Source organism: Ictidomys tridecemlineatus, chromosome X (genome assembly GCF_052094955.1).
Source record: "Ictidomys tridecemlineatus isolate mIctTri1 chromosome X, mIctTri1.hap1, whole genome shotgun sequence".
In the NCBI taxonomy this organism is placed as follows: domain Eukaryota; kingdom Metazoa; phylum Chordata; class Mammalia; order Rodentia; family Sciuridae; genus Ictidomys; species Ictidomys tridecemlineatus.
The window spans coordinates 85,780,481-85,806,077 of record NC_135493.1 but is presented as its reverse complement, the minus strand read 5'-3'; the positions used below and the strand labels follow the sequence as shown (position 1 = coordinate 85,806,077).

Here is a 25,597-nt window from a genome sequence, read left to right as displayed (position 1 = left end):
TGTGTGTGTGTGTGTGTGTGTGTGTGAGAGAGAGAGAGAGAGAGAGAGAGAGAGAGAGAGAGAGAGAGAGAGAGATTGATTCACTAATCAAATTCAGAGCAGCCATAGTATGCAGTCATGGTAAGAGAAAACACTCAAGAAAGTTTTTCCCCCTCAAGTGACACATAGTAATAGGGTGCCTGCAATTCAGGAGCCTGAGGCAGGAGGATCACTAGATCCAGGCCAGCCTCAGCAACTTAGTGAGAGACCCTGTCTCAAAAAAATTAAAAAAAAAAATTTAGGGCTGGGGATATAGCTCAGTTGGTAGAGTGCTTGCCTTGCATGCATAAGGCCCTGGGTTGGATCCCCAGCACCAGAAAAGAAAAAAATTAAAAAGGCTGAGGATGTAGCTCAGTGGTAGAGTGCCCCTGAGTTCAATCCCCCGTACCCCCCCCCCAAAAAAAAAGTAATAGGGTGAAAACCGAAATAGTTCAGTTGGTTACTAGGGGGTTCAGTTGGTTACTAGAGGGTGTCAGGGTATACTAATTCATAATGGATTAAAAAGGGCTGAAGAACCAGAACATCAATCTTTTTCTGTTGTTTTGGGCAGAATCTGCCCATCTCTGCAGTTATCAGCTTCTGGAGAATTTCTAAGTATCCTCAGTTTAAGACTTGTTCATAGTCTTTTCTATTTTGATTCAAGAGCAGATTCTTTTCCCTTTGATTATGCAGGGTGTGTTTATGTGGGGTATTTTAGAAATGCAACTTGAAACCTGGGGGGATTTTGGAAACATCATATGAATCTCCAGGTAAGTGTTAAGTGGAATTGGGTTGTAATGCTGTAGAAGCTAGAATTCAAAGGGAAATTCCAAAACCCATGGTGGGTGGGGGGGTCAGTTTTACAGAGTAGCAAGGGGAGGTCTCTGGAAGGGTTAAATCTTATTGTCATCCAGGCTAAGAGCAACATTCTTTGTCTCTGGAAGTTGGCAGCTAGCTTGCTTTTTCTTTCTTCTTTTCTTTCCCTTTCTTTTATTTTCTTTCCCTTTCTTTCCAAGGGATTGAAGCCAGGGGCACTCATCAACTGAGACACATCCCCAGCCCTTTTTTTTTTCTTTTTGTATTTCATTTAGAGACAGGGTCTCACTGAATTGCTTAGGCCCTTGCTAAATTGCTGAGGCTGGCTTTAAACTCCCGATCCTCCTGGATCCTCCTGAGCCACTGGGATTACAAGCGTACACCACTGCACCTGGCTGGAAATTTGCAGGTTTCTGAGAAGTTTATTTTATTTTATTTATTTATTTTATTGGTTGACTGATGCTAAGGATTAAACCCAGGAGTGCTCTACCACTGAGCTCCATCGCTAGCCCTTTAATATATATATATATATATATATATTTTTTTTTTAATTATATATATATATATAATTTTTAAAAATTTAGTTGTAAATGGACACAGTATCTTTATTTATTTATTTTTATGTGGTGCTGAGGATAGAACCCAGTGCCTCATGCATGCAAGGCAAGTGCTTTACCACTGAGCTATAACCCCAATTCCCCCTTTCTACTTTTTTTTTTGAGACAGGGTGGTACTACATTGCTTAGGCTGGCCTGAACTTGTGATCCTCCTTCCTCAGCCTACCAAATGGCTGAGATTACAAGAGTGAACCACCATGCCCAGCAATTTTTAGTTTTACTTTACCATTATTTTAAAAAAAATTGTTTGGGCTGGGCATAGAGCTCAGTTAGTAGAGTTCTTGCCTTGCATGTACAAGACCCTGGGTTCAATCTCCAGCATCACAAAAATTTGTTTATTTAAAAAATATTGTAAAATATACATACCACAAAAGTTACTATTGAAAACATTCTGAGGACACAGAATAAAAAACAAACTTAGTTTCTCCTATACTCTCACGGAAGACTTGTGAACAAATATATGTGAGATTTTCCATACACACCAAACACGCAAGCAATTCGGCCAAGAGTCCAGGTGGGTGTTCTCTAAATTCAATTCCATTCTCACACTGTCTCCCTGGAGATAGGATCAGGATCTTGCTGGTTGTGAGCTCGGCTCCCCAAGACTGCTTCCCACTTCCTATGCCAAAATCACAAGGTCTGGGTTGTTTTACCTGAGCTTCCTGTTTTTGTTTTTGTTTGGAGTGGGGAGAATGGAACCTAGGACCTTGTACATGCCTGGCCAGCATTTTACCATTGACCTAGGGCTACTGGCCCTATAAATCAGGGTTCCTAGGATCTCCTCCTTTGGTTCAATTAATAGGCTAGAGCAACTCACAGAACTCAAAGAAATACTTTACTTAGGCTTACCATTTTATTATAAAAAATATATTACAAAGGACACTGATTAAGAACAGATGAAGAGGACTGGAGTGTGGCTCAGTGGTAGAGCACTTGCCTAGCCCCTGTGAGGCCCTGGGTTCAATCCTCAGTACCACATAAAAATAAATAAATAAAATAAAGGTATTATGTTCATACAACTAAAAAAGAATTTTCAAAAAAGAACAGGTGAGGGCTGAGGTTGTAGCTCAGTGGCAGAACACTTGCCTCGCATGTGTGAGGCACTGGGTTTGATTCTCAGCACCACATATAAATAAAAACAAAATAAAGGTCTATCAGCAACTTTTTTTTTTTTTTAAAGAACAACAGGGACTGGGGCTATAGCTCAGTGGTAGAGTGCTTGCCTCACACATGTGGGGCACTGGGTTCCATCCTCAGCACTGCATAAAAATAAAGATATTGTGTCCATCTACAACTAAAAAATAAAAAAGAACAACAACAATAAAAAGAACATGGGGCCCACCATAGAGCATCTCAGTTTCCATGCCCTCTCCAGAAGCGTTTCTCTCTAGAAACCTCCTCTGTTTGCTATCCAGAGATTTCCGCATCCAGTTATTTTAGGTTTTTATGGAGGTTTCATTATAAGACATTGATTTATTAAATTGTTAGCCACTGATGACTAAGTTAACCTTCATCCCCCACCCCCTTCCTGGAGGTTGGGGGTAGGGCTAAAACTCCCAATCCTCTAATCCTGCCTTGGTGTTTCCTGTCACCAGCCCCCATTCTGAAGCTACTTAGGGGTGGCAGGCCAGCAGTCCAGTCATTAACATATAAAAAGATACCTATCATTTTGAATATTCCAGGGATTTTAGGAGTTGTATGTCAAGCAATGGGACAAAGACCAAATACAAATTTCGGAAAAAATCACAATTTTTAAGTATAGCGGTTCAGCAGCATTAAGAACATTTATATTGTTAGGCAATCTACACCACCATCCATCTCCAGAACTCTTTGTTAATTTGTTTGTTGTGGTGCTGGGGGCGGAACCCAGGGCCTGGTGCATGCTATGCAGGAGCTTTGCCACTGAGCTGCACCCACAGCTTCTCAGAACTCTTTTATTTTGCAAAACAAAATCCTCCATACCCATTAAACAACTCCCCATTCCTTCCTCCCCCAACCCCAGGAAGCACCACTCTACTTTGTCTCTGTGAATTTAACTACACTAAAGACCTCATTTTAAGTGGAATCACCCAGGATTTGTGTTTCTGTCACTGTCTTATTTTCATTTAGCTTAATGTCTTCAAGGCTTGTCGTGTTGTAGCATATGTGAGATTTTCCTTCCTTTTAAGGCCAAGTAATATCCCATTGTGTGAATATAACACATTTTGCTTATTTGCTCATACTTCACTGGACAAAGATTCCTCTACCTTTTGGCTTTTGTGAATCATGATGCTATAAAAGGGGCATACAAATATCTCTTTATGGAGGCTGGGGATGTAGCTCAGTGGTAGAGGGCTTGCTTACTGTGCACTAGGTCCTGCCTGGGTTCTATCCCTGGCCATTAAATAAGTAAATAGTATGTATTTATATATTTATATTTATATAACTTCTATAAATATATATGTACATATATAATTTCTCTGCTTTTGATTATTTGGGGTATTTACTGTTGGAACTCAGAAAAATACCCCCCAAACTAGTGCTTGAACTGCTGGGGCCTTTAGAACCCAACTTCCTATCCGGGTCCCTCTGACCTTTCCAGGTTTTTACTGGGAAATTCTGCTCCCAGGGAACAAACGGGCTTCCTGAAAATTTCCCTTGTCTGTTTAAAGTCTGGACCCCCAAGGAAGAAAACAATTAGCTCTGGTCCCTTGCCTGAGTTTTCATTCACTGAACTCATTTCACAGGAAAAGAGACTAAAATCTGTCAATACACCAGTATAGCCTTTTGTCACACGCCATTGTCCTTGATTTGGATCCTATAAAGAATCATTTTGATCTTATAGAGAATCATTTACAAACCATTGTCCCTTCTGTGAGCCAAACAGACTTTGTCCCTGGCCATTGTAGGTTCTGAAAACCCATTGAAGTACCCTAAAAATCATTTACAGTTCCCCTGACATTCCCTATTCCTCCCTCCCCTATAGAAAAAGAGCTATATAGGTCTGAATAATTTTGACTCATCATGTAATCACTCTTGTGATTTTCCCCACACTGTGATTTTTCTCTTTTTGCACATTAATAAATCTGCATGCCCTTTTCTCCTATTTGATTTTTGTCTGATTATTTCAGTGAACCTTCAAAGGGCAGAGAGGACATTTCCTATCACTGATAGACCCAACCTGATTTTCTCTCAAAATTGGGAGCCATCTCGCCACAAAGCCATGAAAAGCTAATTTTGGCTTTACTATAAATTACTGCAAATTCTGAACCTGTTATCTGTAACCCCTCTTTGTGTAACTTTCTGGGCTATAAAGCTGGGCTGCAGGGAAGAGGCTGCTGCTGTCTTGTTCCCGCCGTTTTGGGAGGGAGAGGAAGCCTGGCTGGTCGAAATAAAAAGCTTGCTTTAATTCGATTTTAATTGGAGTCAGTGGTCTTTTCTTGCGTCCTGGTCTAACATCACCTTGACAACACTCAGCAGTGGAACTGATGGATCATATTAGTTTTTTTTTAATAGGCACTACCTATCACCCAATTCAAATAGGGATAGCTGAAGGAGCCTCTGGCAGGTCTGTTAAGCCGTGGAAAGCTTCCTAACACAGGTAAGCAATCACAGTGCTCTCTTTGTTCAGGTAATTCTGATGGGGGAGGGGGTGGTCAGAGCATTGGTGCAATGTGGAATGATGTGTGAAGGGAATCCAACAATAATTCATACGCTATGCTTTGGATACAGGGTATAATGAAAGACTAAGCAATAAATCTCAAATGATGCCCATGTGATTTAGTCCATTGTCCTAATACTTATTTAAACTTAAAACAAACAGGTTTCTGGAATGCTGGAAACAAATATTTTTGCAGACAGTTCTTCTAGCAATGTTTGTGGTATTGTACTATGATTATGCTTCTTTATTTTATTTTTTGGTTCTGGGGATTGAATTCAGGGGCACTTAACTACTAAGCCACATCCTTAGGCTTTTTATTTTTTATTTAGAGACAGGGTCTCACTAAGTTGCTTAAAGCAACTTAAAATTTAAAGCAAATTGTTGAGGCTGTGTTTAACTTGTGAACATCCTGTCTCAGCCTCTGAGCTGCTGAGCTTACAGGCCTGAGCCATCACACCCAGCTATGCTTGTTTTAAACACAAAAAGATCATAATCAGGCTGGGTGGGTTAGTGGCACATGCCTGTAATCCTAGTGGCTCTGGAGGCTGAGGCAGGAAGATCATGAATTCAAAGCCAGCCTCAGCAAAAGTGAGGTGCTAAGCAACTCAGTGACACCCTGTATATAAATAAAATACAAAATAGGGCTGGGTATATGGCTCAGTGATTTCAATCCTTGGTACCCAAAAATAAATAACTTAATTTAATTAAATTTAGAAGTTCATGCTCTGGGGGCTGAGGATATAGTTCAGTTGGTGGAGTGCTTGCCTCACATGCACAAAGTCCTGGGTTCAATACCCAGCATCGCACACACACACACACACACACACACACACACACACACAAAAAAAAAAAGTTTATACATGTATGAAGACATGAATTGGTGTGAACATACTTTATATACAACTAGAGATATGAAAATTTGTGTTCTATACGTGTAATAAGAAATGTAATTCATTCTGCTGTCATTTATTTAAAAAGTCAATTAAAAAATTTAAAAAAAGGTTCATAATCTGGCTGGGCTCAGCGGAGGAGCACTCGCCTGGCATGTGCAAGGCCCTGGGTTTGATCCTCAACACCACATAAAAGTAAATAAATATAGGTATTATGCCCAACTATAACAAAAAAAGGATAATCTTTTTAAAAAGTTCATAATCTTTAAGATATAGTTATGAAGCTGCTTTTGCCTCTCAGTGGTAAAGTGCTTAGCACTTGCCTAATATATGAAAGACCCTGGGTTCCATCCTCAGCACCAAAAAACAAAGAAGGGGGAAAAAAAGTAGGGGAGGGGGAATGATACTCATCCAGGAAGATAACAATTTATTTTGTAGTAAAAATATCCAGGACTAGTAAGTTTGCGCAGTAAAAGGCTTGCAAAGCAGCCTCCACCTCATCCCAGATCATGTGTCCCTCCTGAAACTTTGCCCTTCAGGGGCTGAGGAAGAGGCAGATGTAGCAGATGCTAGCAGTCCCCACCCTGAGGATCCCTCACATCCAGGCTCTCCCTGGAAGAAGAAGCTGAGGAGTAAGGATGAGAAAGAAGAGAAGAAAAAGGTGTTTGAGGAAGTAAACAAGCACCTCCAAGATCTCTCATCCTCTCTGAGCCCCAAGCAGCACCAGGGCCAAGGCCACCAGAGCCAAGATGATGAGGTGGTCATAGTGGAGGGACCTGTGCTTCCAGAGAGCCCCTGGCTCTTCCCATTCAAAATCTGGTCGGGGGTGGGGGGGCTGGGGTTGTGGCTCAGTGGCAGAGTGCTTGCCTCACACCTGTGAGGCACTGTGTTTGATCCTCAGCACCACATAAAGATAGATAAACAAAATAAAAAATATTTTTTTAAAGTTTATTTTTTGAGAGAGAGAGAGAATTTTTTATTTAATATTTATTTTTTAGTTTTCGGCAGACACAACATCTTTGTTGGTATGTGGTGCTGAGGATCGAACCCGGGCCGCACGCATGCCAGGCGAGCGCGCTACCGCTTGAGCCACATCCCCAGCCCAATAAAAAATATTTTTTAAAAAAATCCGGTGCCTGGCTGACCTGATCAGATTTGCATATCAGAATGACTGTGTGGTACTAGCAAGTTCTTCAGAGGCCACAGAGACATCCCAACGGCTCTGTCTCAGGGTGCAGAGGAAAGAGAAACACCAGATGCTGGAGATCTCCTGGTCTCAAGATTCTCCTCTCAAGACCTTCATGTTACACTATGAGGAGGCCATGGACTCTCTGGACACAAGCTATCTTTCTTCTTTGATGGGACAAAGCTTTCAGGCAAGGAGCTGCCAGCTGATTTGAGCATGGAATCTGGGGACCTCATTGAGGTCTAGGGTTGAAACCCTGTTTGGATGCCTAGCCAAGACTTGGGGACAACATTTCCTGCTTTTTTTTTTTTTTTTTTTTGCCCTATCAGGGTTAGCAGAAGCTGAGATAAAACTTATTTTTAAGTTGAGGCAAAACCAGAGAGTGACGTTTGACTCCATCTTCTGTTGACCCTGGTCTCAAGCTATTAGCTGCTTGGTTAGTTGTGTAGAGGTTGTTGTTGCCCTGGGTGTCCTGTGGCTCAATGATAGGTCCTGCTGAATTTTGCAGCCCCCCCAGGACATGGAGAAGGTGTCTCCCCATTCCCACCCTCTCACTTTCATCACCTGTCTCTTATTCAAAATATCCTGTGAACTCTTGCTCATATTCAAAAGTGAGTTGAAATAAATGAGGGTTGGCTTATAGGTTTCCAGGCCTGGAACATGAGGCCTTACATCACATCAAGGACCAACAGTGGCCTTATCCTCCTTTGGGTGCTGCGAATGCAGTTTGCTGGAGGCACATTCTCAAGAATGGCTCTGTGGTGGGAAGGGAACTAAATGAGCAAGTGCATCTGGGCTGCAGCTTAAGCCTTGACACATAAGGGGAACACTCTCAAAGAATGAAGGTACTAGAGTCTCATCCATGGCATCACCTCTCCCCAGGACCCTTTAGAGCCACCTTTCTGGTACATACTTCCTGGTGCACATATTCAAGGCATAACTGAACACAGCCATTTTGTTTGGCATGTTGGGATTACGGTCCCATGCAAGATTTTCTGGTTTTGTGGTGTTTTTGCCTTTCTTCACACCATCCTGTCCCATTGGCACCCTGTTTGTTTATTGTATATCTTTGAATATCAGTGTGTCCTTATAAGATACAGTGTTTTAGGAGTGAATATGCTTTTACTTTATGTGTGAGATTGTTGTGCAATAGATGTCACTCAATATATGTGAAGCTGGAGCCCTCTGCTCATTCTAGACCTGTCGTTGCTCTAAACTGCCACATGGTACCCCATAGTGGCATAGGCTGCATTTTACTCACACGTTGCCATAAGTGGTGGACACCTGGGTGTCCCCAACTCCTCGGCACCACATTCCAGGCCACAATAAACATCCTTTTCAGTGTCCCTTCTGTGCTTGTGTGAATAGTTCTCTAGTATACATACCCAGGATGGGATTGCGGGTCACACAGGTTAATTTCTCTGGCTTTCCAGATTTTTCTTTAGAATCGAGAGTGACTCTCCCACTTGAGGCTTCCTTCCTCTTCATCCTTACGAGCACTTGGTACTGCCCAACTTTCTGATTTTTGCGTCTGTCCAAGGGGCATTTGTGTTTAATGTATTCCCATTTGATCACAAATAATTTGGGGGATTTTGTCGTATGCCTGTCAGCCTTGCTGGTTGCTCTATGAATTGCTCCTTTTCCCACAGGGCTTCCATTTTGTGTGTTGTGTTCGTTTGTTTTGAGGAGTCCCTTATATATTTCTGGGCAATTGTAAATATCTCGGAATGGCACTTATTGAATCTAGGGGATCCTTCACCAAACAGACATTCTTCATTTTAAGGTAGATAAATTATTATGTTATGAAGTTTGCTGCTTTTTGATTTATTTAAAATACTTAAGGGGCTGGGGTTATGGCTCAGAGGTAGAGCACTTGCCTACCATGTGTGAGGCTCTGGGTTCGATCCTCAGCAGCACATAAAAATAAAAATAAAGATATTGTGTTGACATATAACTAAAAAAATAAATATTAAGAAATAAAATAAAATATTTAAGGGGCTGGAGTAGTAGCTCAGTTGGTAGAGTGCTTGTCTTGCAGGCACAAGGCCCTGGGTTCAATCCCCAGTACCACAAAAATAAATCAATCAATAAATAAATAAATAAAATTAGTTAAGATATTTTCATTTTCTTATGTTAGCTCATTTCTTTTCCTTTCACATTGAGGCCGCTGACTTCAGCTTGGTTCAGCTAGGATACTCTGGTATACTGGCTGGCCACTGTTCTGAGTGGTCAAGTGCTGGTTCTTACTGGTTAATGCCAGGCTCTACTAGTTGGTAATGATTGAACATCACCTTTAAACTATTTGATATGTACCTTTGTATGTGAGACCAAGTTTTATTTTTTATCATATAATGAGCCATTTTTCTCAGCTTTGTCTACTAAAAAAGCCATTACTAGGACTTGGGATATAGCTCAGTTGGTAGAATGCTTGCCTTGTATGCACAAGGCTCTGGGTTTGATCCCCAGCACGCCCACACACACACACACAAAAAGCTATTAACCTTTCACTGATATGTGGTGTATTTTTTTCAAAAGTATGTCAGCGCCTTAAAAATGTTTTAGTTGGAATGTGGCGTTCCTTTGAATTTTATAACATGTAAATAATCCATGATATGTTATAGCTCTCCTTTTTTTGCAGAAATTTTGTATCCATTAACGTTTTAACATATTAAAATTATGTATTTCTGGGCTGGGGTTGTGGCTCAATGTTAGGTAGAGTGCTTGTCTAGCATGTGTCTAGCACTGGGTTCAATTCTCAGCATCACATATAAATAAATTTCAAAAAATCCATTGACAACTAAAAAATATATATTTTTTAAAAATCCAAATTCTAACTTTACTCCATTGTACAATTATTTACATTATTTATCATAATAACTTTTAGTAGAGATTATTTTTTTCAGTGCTGGGAATTGAACCAGAGGTTTGTACATTCCAAGCAAGAGCTCTGCCCCAGTAGAGAATTTATTAAAATAATTGCAAATGTAGTTAGTGATACATATAAATATAAACATACACATAGGTAACAAATCTAAAAGTTATGACTACACTTTCAAAACATGAGCCCAGTGGGATGGCCCACATCTGTAATTCCAGTGATTCTGGAGGCTGAAGTGGGAGGATTACAAAATTGCTAGCCCTGGGCACATTAGTGAGGCTTTGTCTCAAAAGAAAAAAATAAAAAGGACTAGTAGAGTACCTTGGGTTCCATCCCCAGTATCACAAACAACAAGAAAATACTTCATGTTAAAGAGTCTAGTTTCATGCGAAAAGATCTTCTTTGACCTTAAAATTAAGGACTTCCCTTTTTATTTCATCATGCTTCTAATGAACGATATCTTTTTTCTTTTCTTTTCTTTCTTTCTTTCTTTCTTTTTTTTTTTTGGTACCAAGGATTGCACTCAGGGACACTCAAAAAAAGGGGATGAGGATATGGTTTAGTGGTTAAGTGCCCCTGGGTTCAATCTCCTGTACAAAAGAAAGAAAGAAAGGTGGTTATGTTCCCTCTGAAAGGAAATGGGAGAAATTTTGGTTGCAGGAAAATAAAATTTAACTAAACATATACAAAAGGGTTCCCATATTTTTCTTATTGATTTCTGAAAATACAAAGCTTTTATAATCTGTTTTTTTAACCTCCTGTCATTTCAGACATAAACATATGTCATTTTCCATCTTGGTATGTCTGTGAACTTACTGTATGAGATCTTTTCGTTACACAGAAGTCATAATTTTTTGTTTGTTTTTAGGTACATAATAGGAACAAAAAACAGAAATCATGATTTTTTTTGCAATATTGGCAATTGAATAGAGAGTCCTCCTGTATGCTAGGTAAGTAAGCACTCTATCAATGTTCCCAACCCAGAAATCAAAAATTTTGATGCATTGTCACCCACATTCTTTTTTTTTTTTTAGTACCAGGAATTGAACTCAGGGGCACTCAACCACTGAGCCACATCCTCATCCCTATTTTGTATTTTATTTAGAGACAGGGCCTCACTGCTTAGCACCTCACCATTGCTAAGGCTGCCTTTGAACTCATGATCCTTCTGCCTCAGCCTCCTGAACCACTGGGATTACAGGCATGTGCCACCATACCTGGCTTGTCACAGACATTCTTTTTGTGATTGCTGCTTTTAAAGTTTTGTTTGACCCAGGCATGGTAACACATGCCTGTAATCCCAGAGGCCCCAGAGGCGAAGGCAGGAGAATTCTAAATCCAAAGCCAGTCTTAGCAATTTACTGAGACCCTATCTCAAAATAAAAAATAAAAAATAAATAAATAAATAAATAAACAAAAACAACAACAACAAAAAAACATTGTGGGGATGTGTCTCAGTGGTTAACTACCAAGAAACAAAAAGTTTTGTCTGAGAACTCCTTCCCCATTCTTAGATTACATAGTATATTTTAGTCTATTGATTTGTAGTTTTGTCCTTTTACATGAAGGGTATTTTTTTGAGAGAGGGAGGGTACCTGAGATTGAACTCAGGGATGGTTAACCACTGAGTCACATCCCGTGTCCCTGTTTTTGTATTTTATTTAGACACAGCGTCTCACTGAGTTGCTTTGCCCCTTGCTTTACTGAAGCTGGCTCTGAACTCTTGATCTTCTTATCTCAGTCTCCTGAGCCACTGGGACTACAGGCATGTGCCACCATGCCTGGCTTACATTAAGGCCTTTAACTGACCTGGAGTTGTTTGTATATTATGTGAGGTAGGAATCAGCTTATTTCCCTCTACTTTTCCTAACATCTACCTTTTTTAAAAAAATACTTTTTTTAGTTGTAGATGGTCACAATATCTTTATTTATTTATTTTTATGTGGTGCCGAGTTTCGGAGCAAGGCAAATGATCTACCACTGAGCTATAACCCAAGTCCCAACATCTGCCTTTTTGATCCTGAAACATAAAGTAAAAAAATCTACCTTTTTTCAGAATTGAGTTAGTTATTCACATACCTTCATTCTTTTATGTACATGTATTTTTTGTTCTTCACTTTAAGCAAACTACACTTTAATAAGTGACATTTCAAAGATTTGTGTATAAAATATTAATATAGTTGTATAAAATATTAATATATGTACTCTTCCTATAATGTCATAAAATATACACATCCACAGGAAATAAGAATTTAGTATAGATTTCTTATATCTGATTAATCATTACAGATAGTAAACAACAATCCATGTGTATGTTCATTCATTCAAAAATATTTATCTCCTAGTATGATTTGGGAATACAGCAATAATTACAACAGGTAAAAATCTCTTTCCTTCCTAGCCATCCCTGTAAGAATTGTCACTGATGGGCTGGGGCTGGGGCTCAGCAATAGAGTATTTGCCTGGCATGTGTGAGGCACTGGGTTTGATTTTCAGCACCATGTATAAATAAATAAAGGTCTATCAACAACTAAAAAAAAATTAAAAAAAAAAGAATTGTCACTGAGGAACCTGTGGACCTCCTGCCTTAGCCTCCCAAGTCACTGGAATTACAGGTATATGCTACTGTGCCCAGCTAAAGTTCAACATTTTAAAGTATGCAATATTATGGCTTTTAGCATATTTATGAAGTTGTACAGCTATCACCAGTATCTAACCAGAACATTTTCATCATCTCAAAACAACATCAGCAGTCATTCTTCATTGTATTTCCCTCCCCTACCAAATCCTGGCAACCACTAATCAAATTTCTGTCTCTATGGATTTGCTTATTCTGGACATTTCACATAAATAGAATCATGCCATGTGTGGCTTTTTGTGTTCTCCTCCTCCTCCTCCTTCTTCTTTTTTGTACCAGAGATTGAACTCAGGGGCACTTGACCACTGAGCAAGCCCTATTTTGTATTTTATTTAGAGATACAGTCTCACTGAGTTGCTTAGCACCTCACTTTTTGCTGAGGCTGGCTTTGAACACTCTATCCTCCTGCCTCAGCCTCCTGAACTGCTGGGATTACAGGCATATGCCATGGCACCTGGCTGTGTTTGTCTTCTTTAAGTATGTTTCCAAGGATCATCCATGTTGTAGCATATATTAGTACTTTATTCCTTTTTATGACCAAGTGATATTCCATTGTGTGGCTATACCTCACTTTGTTTTGTTTCTGTTTTTGTAATACTTGGAATTGAATTAAGGGTCTTATGCATGCTAGGCATGAATTCTACTACTGAGCTACATCCCCAGCCCTTTTTGCTATTTTGTTTTAAGACAGTGTCTAAGTTGCTAAGACTCCCCTAGAACTTGTGATTCTCCTGCCTCAGGCTCCCAAGTTGCTGAAATTACAGACATGTGCCATTGTGCCCAGCCTCATTTTTTTCCATTTATTAATTCACGGATATTTGGGTTGCTTCCACTTTTTGGCTATTATTTATAGTGGTGCTTTGAACATTCATGTAAAAACTTTTGTGTGGACTCATATAGATTTTAAAATAAATTTTATTAACCTTAAAATATTCACCAAGCATTTAAATTGAGCATGTATTGAAGTTATATATTAATTTGAAAAGAAATTAAATCTTCATAATGTTATCAGGCACAGTTTTGTGTACCTATAGTCTTAGCTACTTGGGAGGCTGAAACAAGAGGAGTCCTTGAATTTGGGGCCAGCCTGGATAGCATATCATGACCTTGTCTCAAAATCTTTTTTTTTTTTTTTTTGGTCCTAGGGATTAAACATAGGTATGCTTAACCACTGAGCCACATCCCCAGCCATTTTTATTTATTTATTTTTTATAATTTGCCACAGGGTCTTTTTAAGTTGCTTAAGGCCTAGCTAAGTTTCTGAGGCTGGCTTTGAAATTGCAATTCTCCTGACTCAGCCTCCGATTTGCTGGGATTATATATTCATGCCCAGCCTCAATTTTTTTCATAATATTTAATAGTCTTGAAATGTGTTTTCATTTATTCATATAATGTTTTATACATTTCAATGGAATTTTAACCTTTTCTTCAGAGAGGATTATTTAGACTAGTTTTCTGTTGTTATATGACAATATTAACACAAATCCTAAAGCTTTAAACAACCTTCTTGGCTAGGATTTGGCTCAGTGGTAGAGTACTAGCATGCTGAAGGCCCTGGGTTATATCACCAGCATCACAAAATATATAGTACATACAACAAACATCTCAGTTTTTGTGGTCAGGAACCAAGGTATGAGTTAGCTGGGTTTTCTGCTCAGGGTCTCACAAGCTGAAATCAAGATGTTAACTAGGGCTCCTGTGTCATCTGAGGCTTGACTTGGGGAAGGATCCACTTAGAAGCAGAATTCAGTTTCATGCAGTAATAGAATTGAGGGCTCCAGTCTAGGTGGATGTCAGTTGGAGGCCATCTCAGCTCCTAGAGGCCAGCCTCTAGTCTTTCCTACTTAGGTTTCCCGTAGTGGCCACGTGCTTTATCAAAACCAGCAAGGGAGTATAAGTCCCCTTATTTTAACCTTATTTTAAATTTAATTTAATTTTTTTTTTGGTATGGGGGATTGAACTCAGGGGTGCTTAACCACTTAGCCACATCCCCGGCCCTATTTTGTATTTTATTTAGAGACAGGGTCTCACTGAGTTGCTTAGTGCCTCTCAGTTGCTGAGGCTGGCTTTGAACTTGCAGTCCTCCTGTCTCAGACTCCCAAGCCTCTGGGATTATAGGCGTGCACCACCACATACAGCCAGGGCCAGTAGTCTAGAGGAACATCTAATCCTTTCTTGGTTTTTAAATTTAATTTAATTTTACTTTTTTGTGGTGCTTGGGTTTGAACCCAGGGCCTTGTGCATGCAAGGCAAGCACTCTACCAACTGAGCTATAATCCAGCCCTCAACCTTATTTTTTAATATAATCACCTCCACGTGAGCACATACAATTAGTCACAATTGGTCACGCACACATTCAACAGCAGGAGATTATGCAAAGACATGATCACCAGAAGGTGGTGAGCATGGGAGCCATCATAAGTGTTTGTCCATTATACCATTCCTAGGTGTATAATCATCAGGTCCATAAAGGGATGTGGATAAGGATTTTCATTGTCTGTTGTTTGTGATACCCAAGACATGAAGACATGAATACAGAATCAATGGATTAGATAAATGTTCAATCATATGGCCACATCTTTCTCTTCTTTATTTATAATTTAAGCCATGTCATCATATTTTGTCTTAATTCCCAAACAAAATATATTCATTGTTTTATCTAATTCTAACATTCACTGTAACATTATTTTCAGACAACAAAGCATAAAGGAGAAAGTACAAATCATTGATTATCTCCCCACCCAGAAATAACTACTGTCAATATTCTCAACATATTTTCTTATGGAATATACATATATTTTATTAAAATCTTATTTCCTTTGATGTATCTTTTCTATTTTTAAAAATGTTTTTAGGTGTCAATGGATCTTTTATTTAATTAATTAATTAATTAATTAATTTTTATATGCAGTGCTGAGGATTGAACCCAGGGCCTCACAGATGTCAGGCAAGTGCTTACCACTGAACCACAACTACAGCCCTCTTTTCTATTTTGTGCTGAGGATTGAACCCAGAGACTTGCACATGCTAACTAAGCACGTGCCCCAACACTGAGCTAAACCCCCAGCCCCTGATGTATCATTTAAGTGGCTTGAAATTCTTTCTGGAACAATATATGGACACAAATTTATGTAGGTATCTATTTATAGAAAAACAAGCATATACTGACAGTAAATTAAGACAGAGGCAGGAGGATGTTGGAGAGATGAATACAGAAAATAGCCAGCTAAGGAGAGACAGATGGGGAGAGGAAGACAGCAACGGGAGCATAAAGACAGAAAGAAATGCAGAGAGCCATGGAGAGATTTAAAAAATACGGGTGAAGAGACAAGAAGAGGATGGAAAGGAGCATTTCTTGAGCTCCTACTGAATATCATTCTTATTAAACCTTAAAAGTCATCCTAATATTGGATTCACTAGAAACACTCTTATTGCAAGTCAGGGCTGAGCATGGAGAACTGAGCTGTCCAGGGTCACTCCACCTGCATGGAACCCATCTCTTTGTAAAAGGCCTGGCCCGCAGGAGACAGCTCATAGCTGTTTACCCAGTAAACAAAGTCCATCTCCCCAAGAAGGCAGAGGTGGGGACCAGCCCCATTTCACCCCACTGAGTTAATTTTCCCTGTCTGCTAAGTCAACTGCATGGTCTGTTGCCCTAGCAACTGCCCTCCAACTGCCATGGTAACCGCCAGCACAGGCTCCAGCTCTCCACCTTGCCCCTTGGGTATTTCCATGGCGATGTGCGGGATACAGAAGCTGCCAGAGCCCTGAGGATGCGCGTGCGTAGAGTGGCAGGACCGGGTGGGCAGGAGGGGGCCTGGATCCTGGGCGTGCGCAGTCGCAGAGCACCGCAGCTGTGCCCCATAGCCCGGCGCTGCGCACTTGCCAGCCAGTTCGCCCGTCCGGAGCCCGGCTCGCAGGGGCAGCATGGCGGGGTCGCCACTGCTCCGCGGGCCGCGGGCCGGGGGCGTCGGCCTTTTGGTGCTGCTGCTGCTGGGCCTTCTTCCGTTGCCCCCCGCGCTTTGCGCGCGGCCGGTAAAGGTGCGACCCCAGTCCGGAGCGGGGTGGGGGTGGGGAGAAGGATGCTGCGGGCGATGGTCAGTGCCACATCCTTGCTTGAGCCAGCTCTAGGGATGTGAGGAGATCGTCAAGGGTGGTCCAGGCTCCAGCCGCTGGTACAAGGGAAGGCCAGAATGACACACTAGAGACCAGATTGGGTCTCTGCGTGTGCGGGTGGCATTTTCCTGGGCTCTGCCAGCAGCCGCACCCTGCCCATCCCACCGCATAACAGGCCAGGCCTTGTGTTGTCCCGCCCTCAGAATGTGGCACTGGCATGGCACTAGGGAGAATTCTGGCAGGGTGTGCATGAGATGTGATGACAGTGATGTGGGGGTGTTTTAATATGTGAATGTGTGTCCTTGGGTTTGACAGCTTCTGAGGATCCTGCTAAGTTGCGTGATTGTGTAGCGTGTGTGATACTGGAGTTGCTTCTGGGACATTTTTTGTGGGTGTGTGGACCTGATTGCTTTCTCATTGACACCGTGTGTGTATGTATTTGTGATTCCTTATGTGTGATGGCATGGCTTATGGGCGTGGTTTTCTGTGTGCTTGAGTGTGTCTGCATGATTTTGTTATTTCAGAGGAGTGGGTCCTGCCTCTTGGTGTGCACATTCCATCTTGGTTCTGTTGAATTGAGTGCCTGAAATTTTGTAGTAATGTTCATGAGGCTGTTTCTTTCTGGTTCGTGGAGCTGTGTCATTGCGGCGAGAGGAGCCATGATGTCTCTGCTGCTTTGTGTCTTTAAGGGTGGTGCATGTCCTTGCACCTGTGTGGCCTGGAGAGTGTAACTGCATGAGCAAATGTAGATGTGAATGTGTGCTGTAATTTACATGTGGATGTAGCAGTGTTGGGTTGCAAATGTGACACCTCAAGGGTTGTCAGTTCATGCTGGGTGGGGGAGACTGTGATTACTGGTGAGTAATTCCCCTGGGGCTGAGGGGTGGTGGGCACCAACCAAGAGCTCTTGCAGCAGCTTCATCCTTTAGCTCTTTATGTCTGAATAAGGATGGAAGATTTTTAATATTATTAAATATTTTTATATTCAACAATATAGCTAACATATATGTAAAATTGTAAAGAATAATGATAAAATAACCCATTGCATACCTATGACACAGCTTAAGACCAATAATAGAAGTATGACCAATAATAGAAGCCCCTATGTGTCCCTCCCCTGGTGTCTTTATCCCCCTCATTCATTATCGTGTATTTTCTGTCCATTGATTCCTCATCACACATGTATATATCTCTAAACAATTTATTTTTTAGTTTTTCCTGCTTTGGTACATCATAAAAATGGAATAAAACTGGGCAGCTGCCTCCTGGTAGTCACTAGGGGTCACTAGGAAGTCCTTGAGTGCCTGGTATTCTCAGACAGTCTGCAGTGGGATTCTGGAACTTGCCTTTTTATTTTTTCTTTATTTTCTTTTTCTTTTGGGTGCTAGGGGATTGAACTCAAGGCCTTGCACATGCTAGGCAAGTGGTATACCACTGAGCTACACCCCCAGCCCAAACTTGCCTCTTTAAAAAGAAAAGTTGTCTCTACTTTGGTGCTGAGATTCATTCGTATGGAGGTGTGCAGTTATAATCCACTTAATTTTTTTTGCTGCATAATATCATGTCCTATCATGCATCTATATGCATTCTCAATAAGTCCGTGGACAATTGAGTTGTTTCCAGGTCTTTTATTTCTCCTCCCTTTCTCCTCCCCCCTCTGAGGATTAAGCCCAGGGGAGCTCCACCACTGAGCAACATACCCAGCCCCCCCTTTTTCTTTTTCTTTGTTCTAATATACCCAGCCCTTTTTGTTTTTTATTTGAAATAGAATCTCACTAAGTTGCCTAGCCTCCACATTTATGCTATTACAAAGTGCTGTTGTCATCTTTCACAAACCCATGTCCAATAGTATATGTGCAAAATGGGTCATAGCATATACACTTCTTTTTTGACGTTGCCAAATTGCTCTTCAAAATTATTTTGCCAATTTAATTCCCACTAGAAAAGTATGAGATCCGGTCTCCAGCCGCCCCAAGGCAAGTTCTGAGAGTCAGGAAAGCAGAACTGGGAATGGGTCGAGGGGTCTGTGGTGGTCTTAAGTGTGTCTAGAGATATTTGGTAGGTCTCTTGTGGCCTTGGAGGTGTTTGGGTATTGGGGAGGACTCGTGGCTTGGTGGATATTTAAGGGTCCACGGAGCCCCCATCCCACCCCCGGGTGGAAGTCCCAGGCCTGATGGACGCTGAACAATATCTTCTCCCCAATTCATCTTCCTGCAGGAGCCCCGCAGCCTGAGTGCAGCGTCGCCGCCGATGACTGAGGCTGGCACTCCCCGCCGCTTCCGTCGGTCCGTGCCCCGAGGAGAGGCGGCGGGTGCGGTGCAGGAGCTGGCGCGGGCGCTGGCGCACCTGCTGGAAGCGGAGCGTCAGGAGCGGGCTCGGGCCGAGGCTCAGGAGGCTGAGGATCAGCAGGCGCGAGTTCTGGCGCAGCTGCTGCGCGTCTGGGGCTCTCCCCGTGCCTCTGACCCCCCACTCGGCCTGGACGACGACCCCGACGCGCCCGCCGCGCAGCTTGCCCGCGCTTTGCTTCGCGCTCGCCTTGACCCTGCCGCCCTCGCAGCCCAGCTTGTCCCCGCGCCGGCACCCGCCGCTGCATTTCGTCCCCGGCCTCCAGTCTATGACGACGGCCCCACTGGCCCGGATGCCGAGGACACTGGAGACGAGACACCTGATGTGGACCCGGAGCTACTGAGGTGCTGGGCAAAGGGAGGGTTGGGATGGTCATCAGCCTCTTGGGAGAGCGGGGACTAGGGACTGTGGGGCCACTTCACCCCGTGGAGGCGAGAACATCGAAATCCTGGGGATGGGCAAGGGTTCTGGTGTCCTAGGAGGGAGAACTGAGATCTTGAGTGTGGGGCACAGATTGAATGGTAGGTTGACTTCGGGTCCTGGGGAGAGACCCTGATCGCCTGTTTTCTGCCAGAAGAGGGAGGCGGGAAGTCATAGTTTCTGGTACGGGAGGGGAGGACCTCTTGTCTCCTGAAAGCTCTGGGCTGGGGACCCTTGGGTGAGGAGGGATCTGGCAGTCTGAGGTTACAGGGTCCCGCTGTCCGGGGTCCTGGGCCACAGCAGTGACGATTGCGGACACAGGCTCACTGCATTCCTCTTGGTCCTTAAGGTACTTGCTGGGGCGGATCCTCACTGGAAGCCCAGAGCCCGAGGCTGCGGCTGCTGTCCCGCGCCGCCTCCGCCGCGCGGCAGACCAGGATCTGGGCCCAGAGGCGCCGCCTGAGGGTGTACTGGGGGCACTGCTGCGCGTGAAACGCCTGGAGAACCCCCAGCCCCAGGCGCCTGCGCGCCGCCTCCTGCCGCCCTGAGCTCAGCCCACAACCTGTGTCTTGGAACCCAGGAGTGCCCCAGCCACCTGGACACAGGACTCACCCCGCCAGCACGTTGAGAGCAGCTTACTCCTCCAACCCCAAGATCCCCACCCTGGCCCTACAATAAACAGGATCTGAAGCAGTTGTTTTTGTCTGTGACTGGCAGTTGCTAGGGCCTTCCCCTAGACAGGGCAGAGGGACTCTTTCCTGGGTCCTGCACTTTAGAGATACTGCCTACTCAGTTTGTGCTTCTATGCACTGAACAGTGGCAGTATATATACAAAGACGGTTTTCATGTGTATTGTTTGCACTGAGGTGCAATCAATGTACCCAAAGCATGGCCTGGTACACAGAGGGCTCCCCCAAATTTCTTTTTTTGGGGGGTACCAGGGATTGAACCCAGGAGCATTTAACCACTGAGCCACATCCCCAGCCCTTTTTTATATTTCATTTAGAGACAGGGTCTCACTGAGTTGCTTAAGTTGCTGAGGCTGGGTTTGAATTGATGATCCTCCTGTCTAAGCCAACCAAGCTGCAGGGATTACAGGCATGCGCCACCACGCCTGGCCTTCCCCAAATTTCTTGAATGAAAGAATTCCCATAATTCAAGTATCATTCTACCCAGTCTCACTCCCACCCACATAACACTTGGCATGGAGGCAGCTTTGAAACCTGAGAACATTTTAATTTTGCACAAAAATCTCTCAATTTGACATAACATAGCCAACATTAGAAACCCCCGTGTTGCCAAAAAAAAAAAAAAAAACCCTCACCAAATGAAAATTAAAGTGTGTCCATCTATGCCCATTACACCAACAGTGTCCATGATACTAGTTGATAGGGGGTGTCTCATATCAAAGGAATCATCACCCTGGCCTGTGGGAGAAGACATCTTTCCAGACCTATATCTTCAGGCCACAGAGCAGCCACAGCTGCACATGGCCTTCTGGTGCTGGGACTTCTCCTCACATGACACTGCCATGGCCTTCTGGACCCTTTGGATCTCTTGGATGAGCAGGGAAAAGGCTTCCTCCACACCTTGCCGGGTCTTAGCTGAGGTCTCCACGAATGGGGCTCCCCAGCTTTGAGCCAGGGCTATAGCAGCAGCATGAGCATCTCCAGTGCTGGTCACAAGGTCACACTTGTTGCCCACCAGGACTAGAGGCTGGGGGTGGCGAGGACTCCAGGTGGCCCATATCTGCTGCAGCTGGGTCAGAGATGAAGGATCATCGAGAGCAAAGACACCTAGCACACCATCACCAACTGCCAAGCACTGGTCACGCAGGGCCCTGTGAGTTTCCTGCCCTGCAGTGTCTAGCACATTCAGAATATAGCCCCCACGGTCCAGGGCCACCTCCTTCCAGTAGGAATCTTGGATGGTGGGGTCGTGGTCTTCCACAAAGCACTGGTGGGTCATCTGGATGGTCAATGCACTCTTGCCTACACCACTTGCACCCACCACCACCGCCTTGTACTCAGGCAGTCGTTTGCCAACACCCTTGCGGTGTGACCAAGCCTCTCGACTCTCCTTTGAGCTGGGGTTCCATGTGCCCAGGCCCAGGTCAAAGACATCAGGCTTTGTTGGTAGTTCCATGCCCCCAAACAGGCAGCTCAGGGAAGAGAGAACAGCAGGCTCTGTCAAGTTGGAAGAAAGACAACAGAGGATATGAGGCACTGGGATATCTGGGTGTCACTGAATCAACATTTGGAGTGCCTACTGTGTGCTGATTACTTCCTAATATGCATACATTATTTATGTTGGTCTCTCCCCTTCTTCCTCAGAGAGAACCTCTGTGAAGGAAATATTTTTCCTTTTTTTTTGGGGGGGGGGTGCTAGGATCAAACTCATGGCTTCACCTAGTACTGGGTTAACTCCTTAGAGCCAAGGCAGAATTTTCCAAATAGCTTTACTGAGGTACAATCTACATCCTGTGAAGTTCTCCCAGTTAAAATGTACAGTTCAATGGATTTATCATACTCACAGAATTGTGTGAAGTTTAGAACATTTTTGTTACCCAGAAAAGAATTCCCATACCCATCAACAGTCCCTACCCATTGCTGAGGGAGGACAGGATTTTGTTTATTTGGGGTACCATTGAACCCCACCCCAGGTCAACGCCTGTCAGGCAGTAGTCTGTTCAGAATATCCCCACCCTCAAGGGGTTTATGTTCTAAAAGGGCATTATTATCTAAAAGAGAATAAACCAAATAAATGAGGGAAGTATGTAGCCTACTAACCATTTTCTTTAGAATTTTAGTCTTATTCTACATTGCTGTCTATAATTTCACACTGTTATCTGACAACAATAAGATAAATAAGTAAAAAGAAAAGTAAAATGTATTTCAGTAGTAGGTGATCACCACGCTGAAGGTACTGGATTAATGTTAGGCATTTTTATTATTATTCAATGTCCCATTGTCTAACTAATGGATTTTCCTGTATGTGAGGCATTGTGAAAAGGCACAGAACAAAACAACACCCAACTCCTGGCCCAGGGAGCATTAGACTCTAGCTGTGCAAGGCAATAAACATGATAAATAAGGAAACTGTCTTGCATATTAGAGGGGGATAGGCACACAGCAGGTGCTCAATTTGTGTTCCTATTAATAGCAAATCACCATTAACTCATTGAATGAACCTCCACTTCCGGTTTGGGAAGCTCCCTCAAAATGCACCATGATGGCTATTACCATAATTTTCTCTAAAAATCCGGGCAGAGTTTGGGGATGTTTGCTCCACATTTCCCTGGGAGTTTTAGTGGAGTTCGGGATTTGGAGGGCGAGATGGGGGAGGGATGCAGAACGCTGAGAAAATGGTGGCTTGGAAGTGCTTGCCCAGAAAGGGAGGGGGGCAGGATGAGAAAAACAAGCAGAAAATGGAGCTTTGGGGGTTCACACTGGGAAAAGAAAGAGGGAGAAAACCCATGAGGACAGATCGAGGGAAGTAAACAGCAGCAGTGGGGAGGCTGGAGATGGTGGCAGTACCAGTGCAGGTAGGGAGGAGACGTCGGGTTTTGGTTTACTCTTGAGATGAAACTGACTTGTTTTTTACTTTTTTTTCTTTCTTTCTTTTTTTTTTTTTTTGGTGCTGGGGATTGACCCCAGGGCCTTGTGCACGCGTGGCAAGCACTCTATCAACTGAGCTAAATGCCCAATCTAGAACTGACTTTTTATTTTTTTAGAAAATTCAGAGTTTATTTATGCATAGGGCCTATCTACATCACACCCAAACAAAGATGTATTGTCCACTGAAAACCCCATTTGCCTTCAGTCCCTCCATCTATGACATTCTTGGAAGTTCAAAACAGTCAATAGTCTGGACTTGTGTGAGTGTGTGAATATATATAATTATATATATAATAGGTATGTGGTGGAACTGACCTTCTTAAGAGATTTAAAGGCAGGGGATCAGGCAAGGACGTCTCCGTCTCCAAGATTGGGGCCTGAGAAGCTGGAAATCTGGGGGTGCCACGGCCAGCGGTGGGGGAAGTGTGAGAAGAGCTTCTCCCTCTTAGAGATAGCACTGGTGGCTTCTTCGGTACTGACCCCTAAGTGCGGCACTCAGTAGAGGCAGGGTGAGCCCAGAAGTGCCCACACTCATCTAGTCTTCGTGACTAGGGGGAGGTCGAGCTTAGGGTCACCCTACCCATCAAATCGATGAGGAAAAGCGAACTCATAGAAGCGAAGGGACAGGAACTGACTCCAGGTCACACAGACCCATGAGAGGTGCTACAGAATGGGTTTTCAGCCTTTGGCTTAAGTAACAGAATGCCATCGGAGTGTCCCCAAAGGGTCCTTGAGACCCTTGGAGCCACCTGCTTTGAGCTGCTGGGATGCGCCGCCTGGCCTCGCCTTGCCGCCCTAGGAGGGTGAGCGGAGGGGCTGTGCGTACTGGGTGAGGGAGACTGCTGGGGTACCAGGGCCCCCTTGCAGGACTAACCTGGACAACTCGCCCAACCATGCACTTTCCTTACTTCCTTCCTCCGAGTGAGGCGAGGTGCAAAGCCCTGAGCCGGGACAGATGAGCCTAAAACTTTTTCCTCCCCGCATCTCTATTTTGGGCTCAGCTTGCATGGTGGTGCCCAGGTGCTCCTTTTCGTCCTATGCAGAGAAGAGGTCCTTGCTTTTGCAGCGCCAGAACCGGCGCTGGGTGCCGGGAGCAAGAGGCTCACTCCCCCAGGAAAAAGAACCGCAGACCAGGAAGGGTCCCCTTTAACCTGGCGCTGGAAGACTCCAGCCCAGGCCAGAGTGAGGCTGTGGGTGTGGGGGGGGGGGCGCGGACGGCCAGCTCACCTGTGTCCTGGAGAAGCGATGTGCAGGGAAGCTGCGGGCGGGCGGATCTGACAGGATGGTCTGGGGGCCAGGCTCCCCGACCCCCAGCAGGGAAGGGGCGGGGGCAGTGGGCATGCGCAGCCGCCCTCTCTCGACCCCCCTCCCACCCACCCTCAACCCCTGCACCGCCCCCACTGCTGCAGCTACTGCCCGGGTCAAATCTCGGGCACCTGACACCTGGGCGTGAAGGCGGTTCTCCAGGGGTACGATGCGGGAGGCCAGGCCTCTCCAGGTCGCCCCCACCCGCCGCCGCCGCCGCCGCAGCCGCCACCACCACCAAGGGTCCCGCCTCACCTCTCCATGGCCTCGCCTCCGTTTGGGATGAGTCTGTGTGTGCAGGGGAATGTCAGGGGTTGACCCTGAAGGTGGGATTTTGTATTTCTTTGGGGCCAGGTAGTCTGTGAAGTGGCTTTTTGGTAGCTCTGGAGGGGGCTGGGTCCTTCCCCCAAGGGAAAGACTTGTAGGGAAGGGGTTATTCTGTCTGGGTAGAAAGAACCCAATTTGAGATGGATGTGCAAGTTATAAATTTCCTAGACTCCCTTGCAGCTATGGCAATCATAAGACACAGTTCTGACCAATGAGATTTATGGAGGAGTTTTGGGGGTGGCATCCATTAATATTCTTACAAGGGTGTCGGCCCAAACTGCTTGTCCTTGTTCTTTCCTCTTCTTTTTGACTAAGTGGGCCTCTGATGGTCATCTTGGGATCAGAAGATGACCATGAAGAGATGTCTAGAATCCTTGGCTAAAGCAATTCTTACCTTGGGTCAATGGCATACTTTCTGCCAGGGTGCTACCCATGACTACCACATCCAGTTAAACACGAACCCATCCCCACACCCACCAATTAGGCCAGTTAGACAGATGGGGAAACCTTGACTTGGTGAAGATACATCCTGAGAGTTATCTTCTCAACTGAAGGCATGGCTGGGACTGGCTGTGAGGCCTCTATTTCTAAGGCAGGCACCCATTTTCTCGTGTATTCTACCATTTAACCTCCAGTGGAGCTAGTCAAGTGGGGGAGCACTGGGGATTGAACCCAGGGGCTCTTTACCACTGAGCTACATCCCTAGCATTTTCTTTGTTTCTTTTTCCTTTTTTGAAACAAACAAGTTGCTTAGGGGTTTGCTAAATTGCTGAAGCTGGCCTT

At 44.1% G+C, this 25,597-nt stretch overlaps 2 protein-coding genes and 1 pseudogene across 2 annotated transcripts; 2 read left to right on the top strand and 1 right to left on the bottom strand.

Annotated features, from left to right (window-relative positions):
• The first annotated feature begins 6,259 nt into the window (after positions 1-6,259).
• LOC144371591 (NFATC2-interacting protein-like) lies at positions 6,260-7,413 on the top strand (annotated as a pseudogene).
• Positions 7,414-16,515: 9,102 nt separating this feature from the next.
• On the top strand, positions 16,516-20,258 carry Pcsk1n (proprotein convertase subtilisin/kexin type 1 inhibitor). Its single transcript, XM_005338658.4, has 3 exons — positions 16,516-16,724; positions 19,017-19,489; positions 19,915-20,258. The coding sequence occupies exons 1-3, from the start codon at positions 16,611-16,613 to the stop codon at positions 20,111-20,113; spliced, it is 786 nt and encodes a 261-aa protein (XP_005338715.1). The 5' UTR covers positions 16,516-16,610; the 3' UTR covers positions 20,114-20,258.
• A 522-nt stretch (positions 20,259-20,780) lies between these two features.
• On the bottom strand, positions 20,781-24,547 carry Eras (ES cell expressed Ras). The gene is made up of 2 exons (XM_040280467.2): positions 23,498-24,547; positions 20,781-21,751 (listed from the first exon to the last, which is right to left on the bottom strand). Exon 2 carries the CDS (start codon positions 21,708-21,710, stop codon positions 21,027-21,029), a length of 684 nt encoding a protein of 227 aa, XP_040136401.1. The 5' UTR covers positions 21,711-21,751; positions 23,498-24,547; the 3' UTR covers positions 20,781-21,026.
• Positions 24,548-25,597: the final 1,050 nt, after the last annotated feature.

What these genes read in the sequence shown, in the direction of transcription:
- Pcsk1n (XM_005338658.4), top strand. Translation starts at nt 16,611, where the DNA reads ATGGCGGGGTCGCCACTGCTCCGCGGGCCGCGGGCCGGGGGCGTCGGC. An exon ending in TTTGCGCGCGGCCGGTAAAG is followed by an intron (nt 16,725 to 19,016) that starts GTGCGACCCCAG and finishes ATCTTCCTGCAG; the next exon opens with GAGCCCCGCAGCCTGAGTGC. An exon ending in GTGGACCCGGAGCTACTGAG is followed by an intron (nt 19,490 to 19,914) that starts GTGCTGGGCAAA and finishes TTGGTCCTTAAG; the next exon opens with GTACTTGCTGGGGCGGATCC.
- Eras (XM_040280467.2), bottom strand. Translation starts at nt 21,710, where the DNA reads ATGGAACTACCAACAAAGCCTGATGTCTTTGACCTGGGCCTGGGCACA.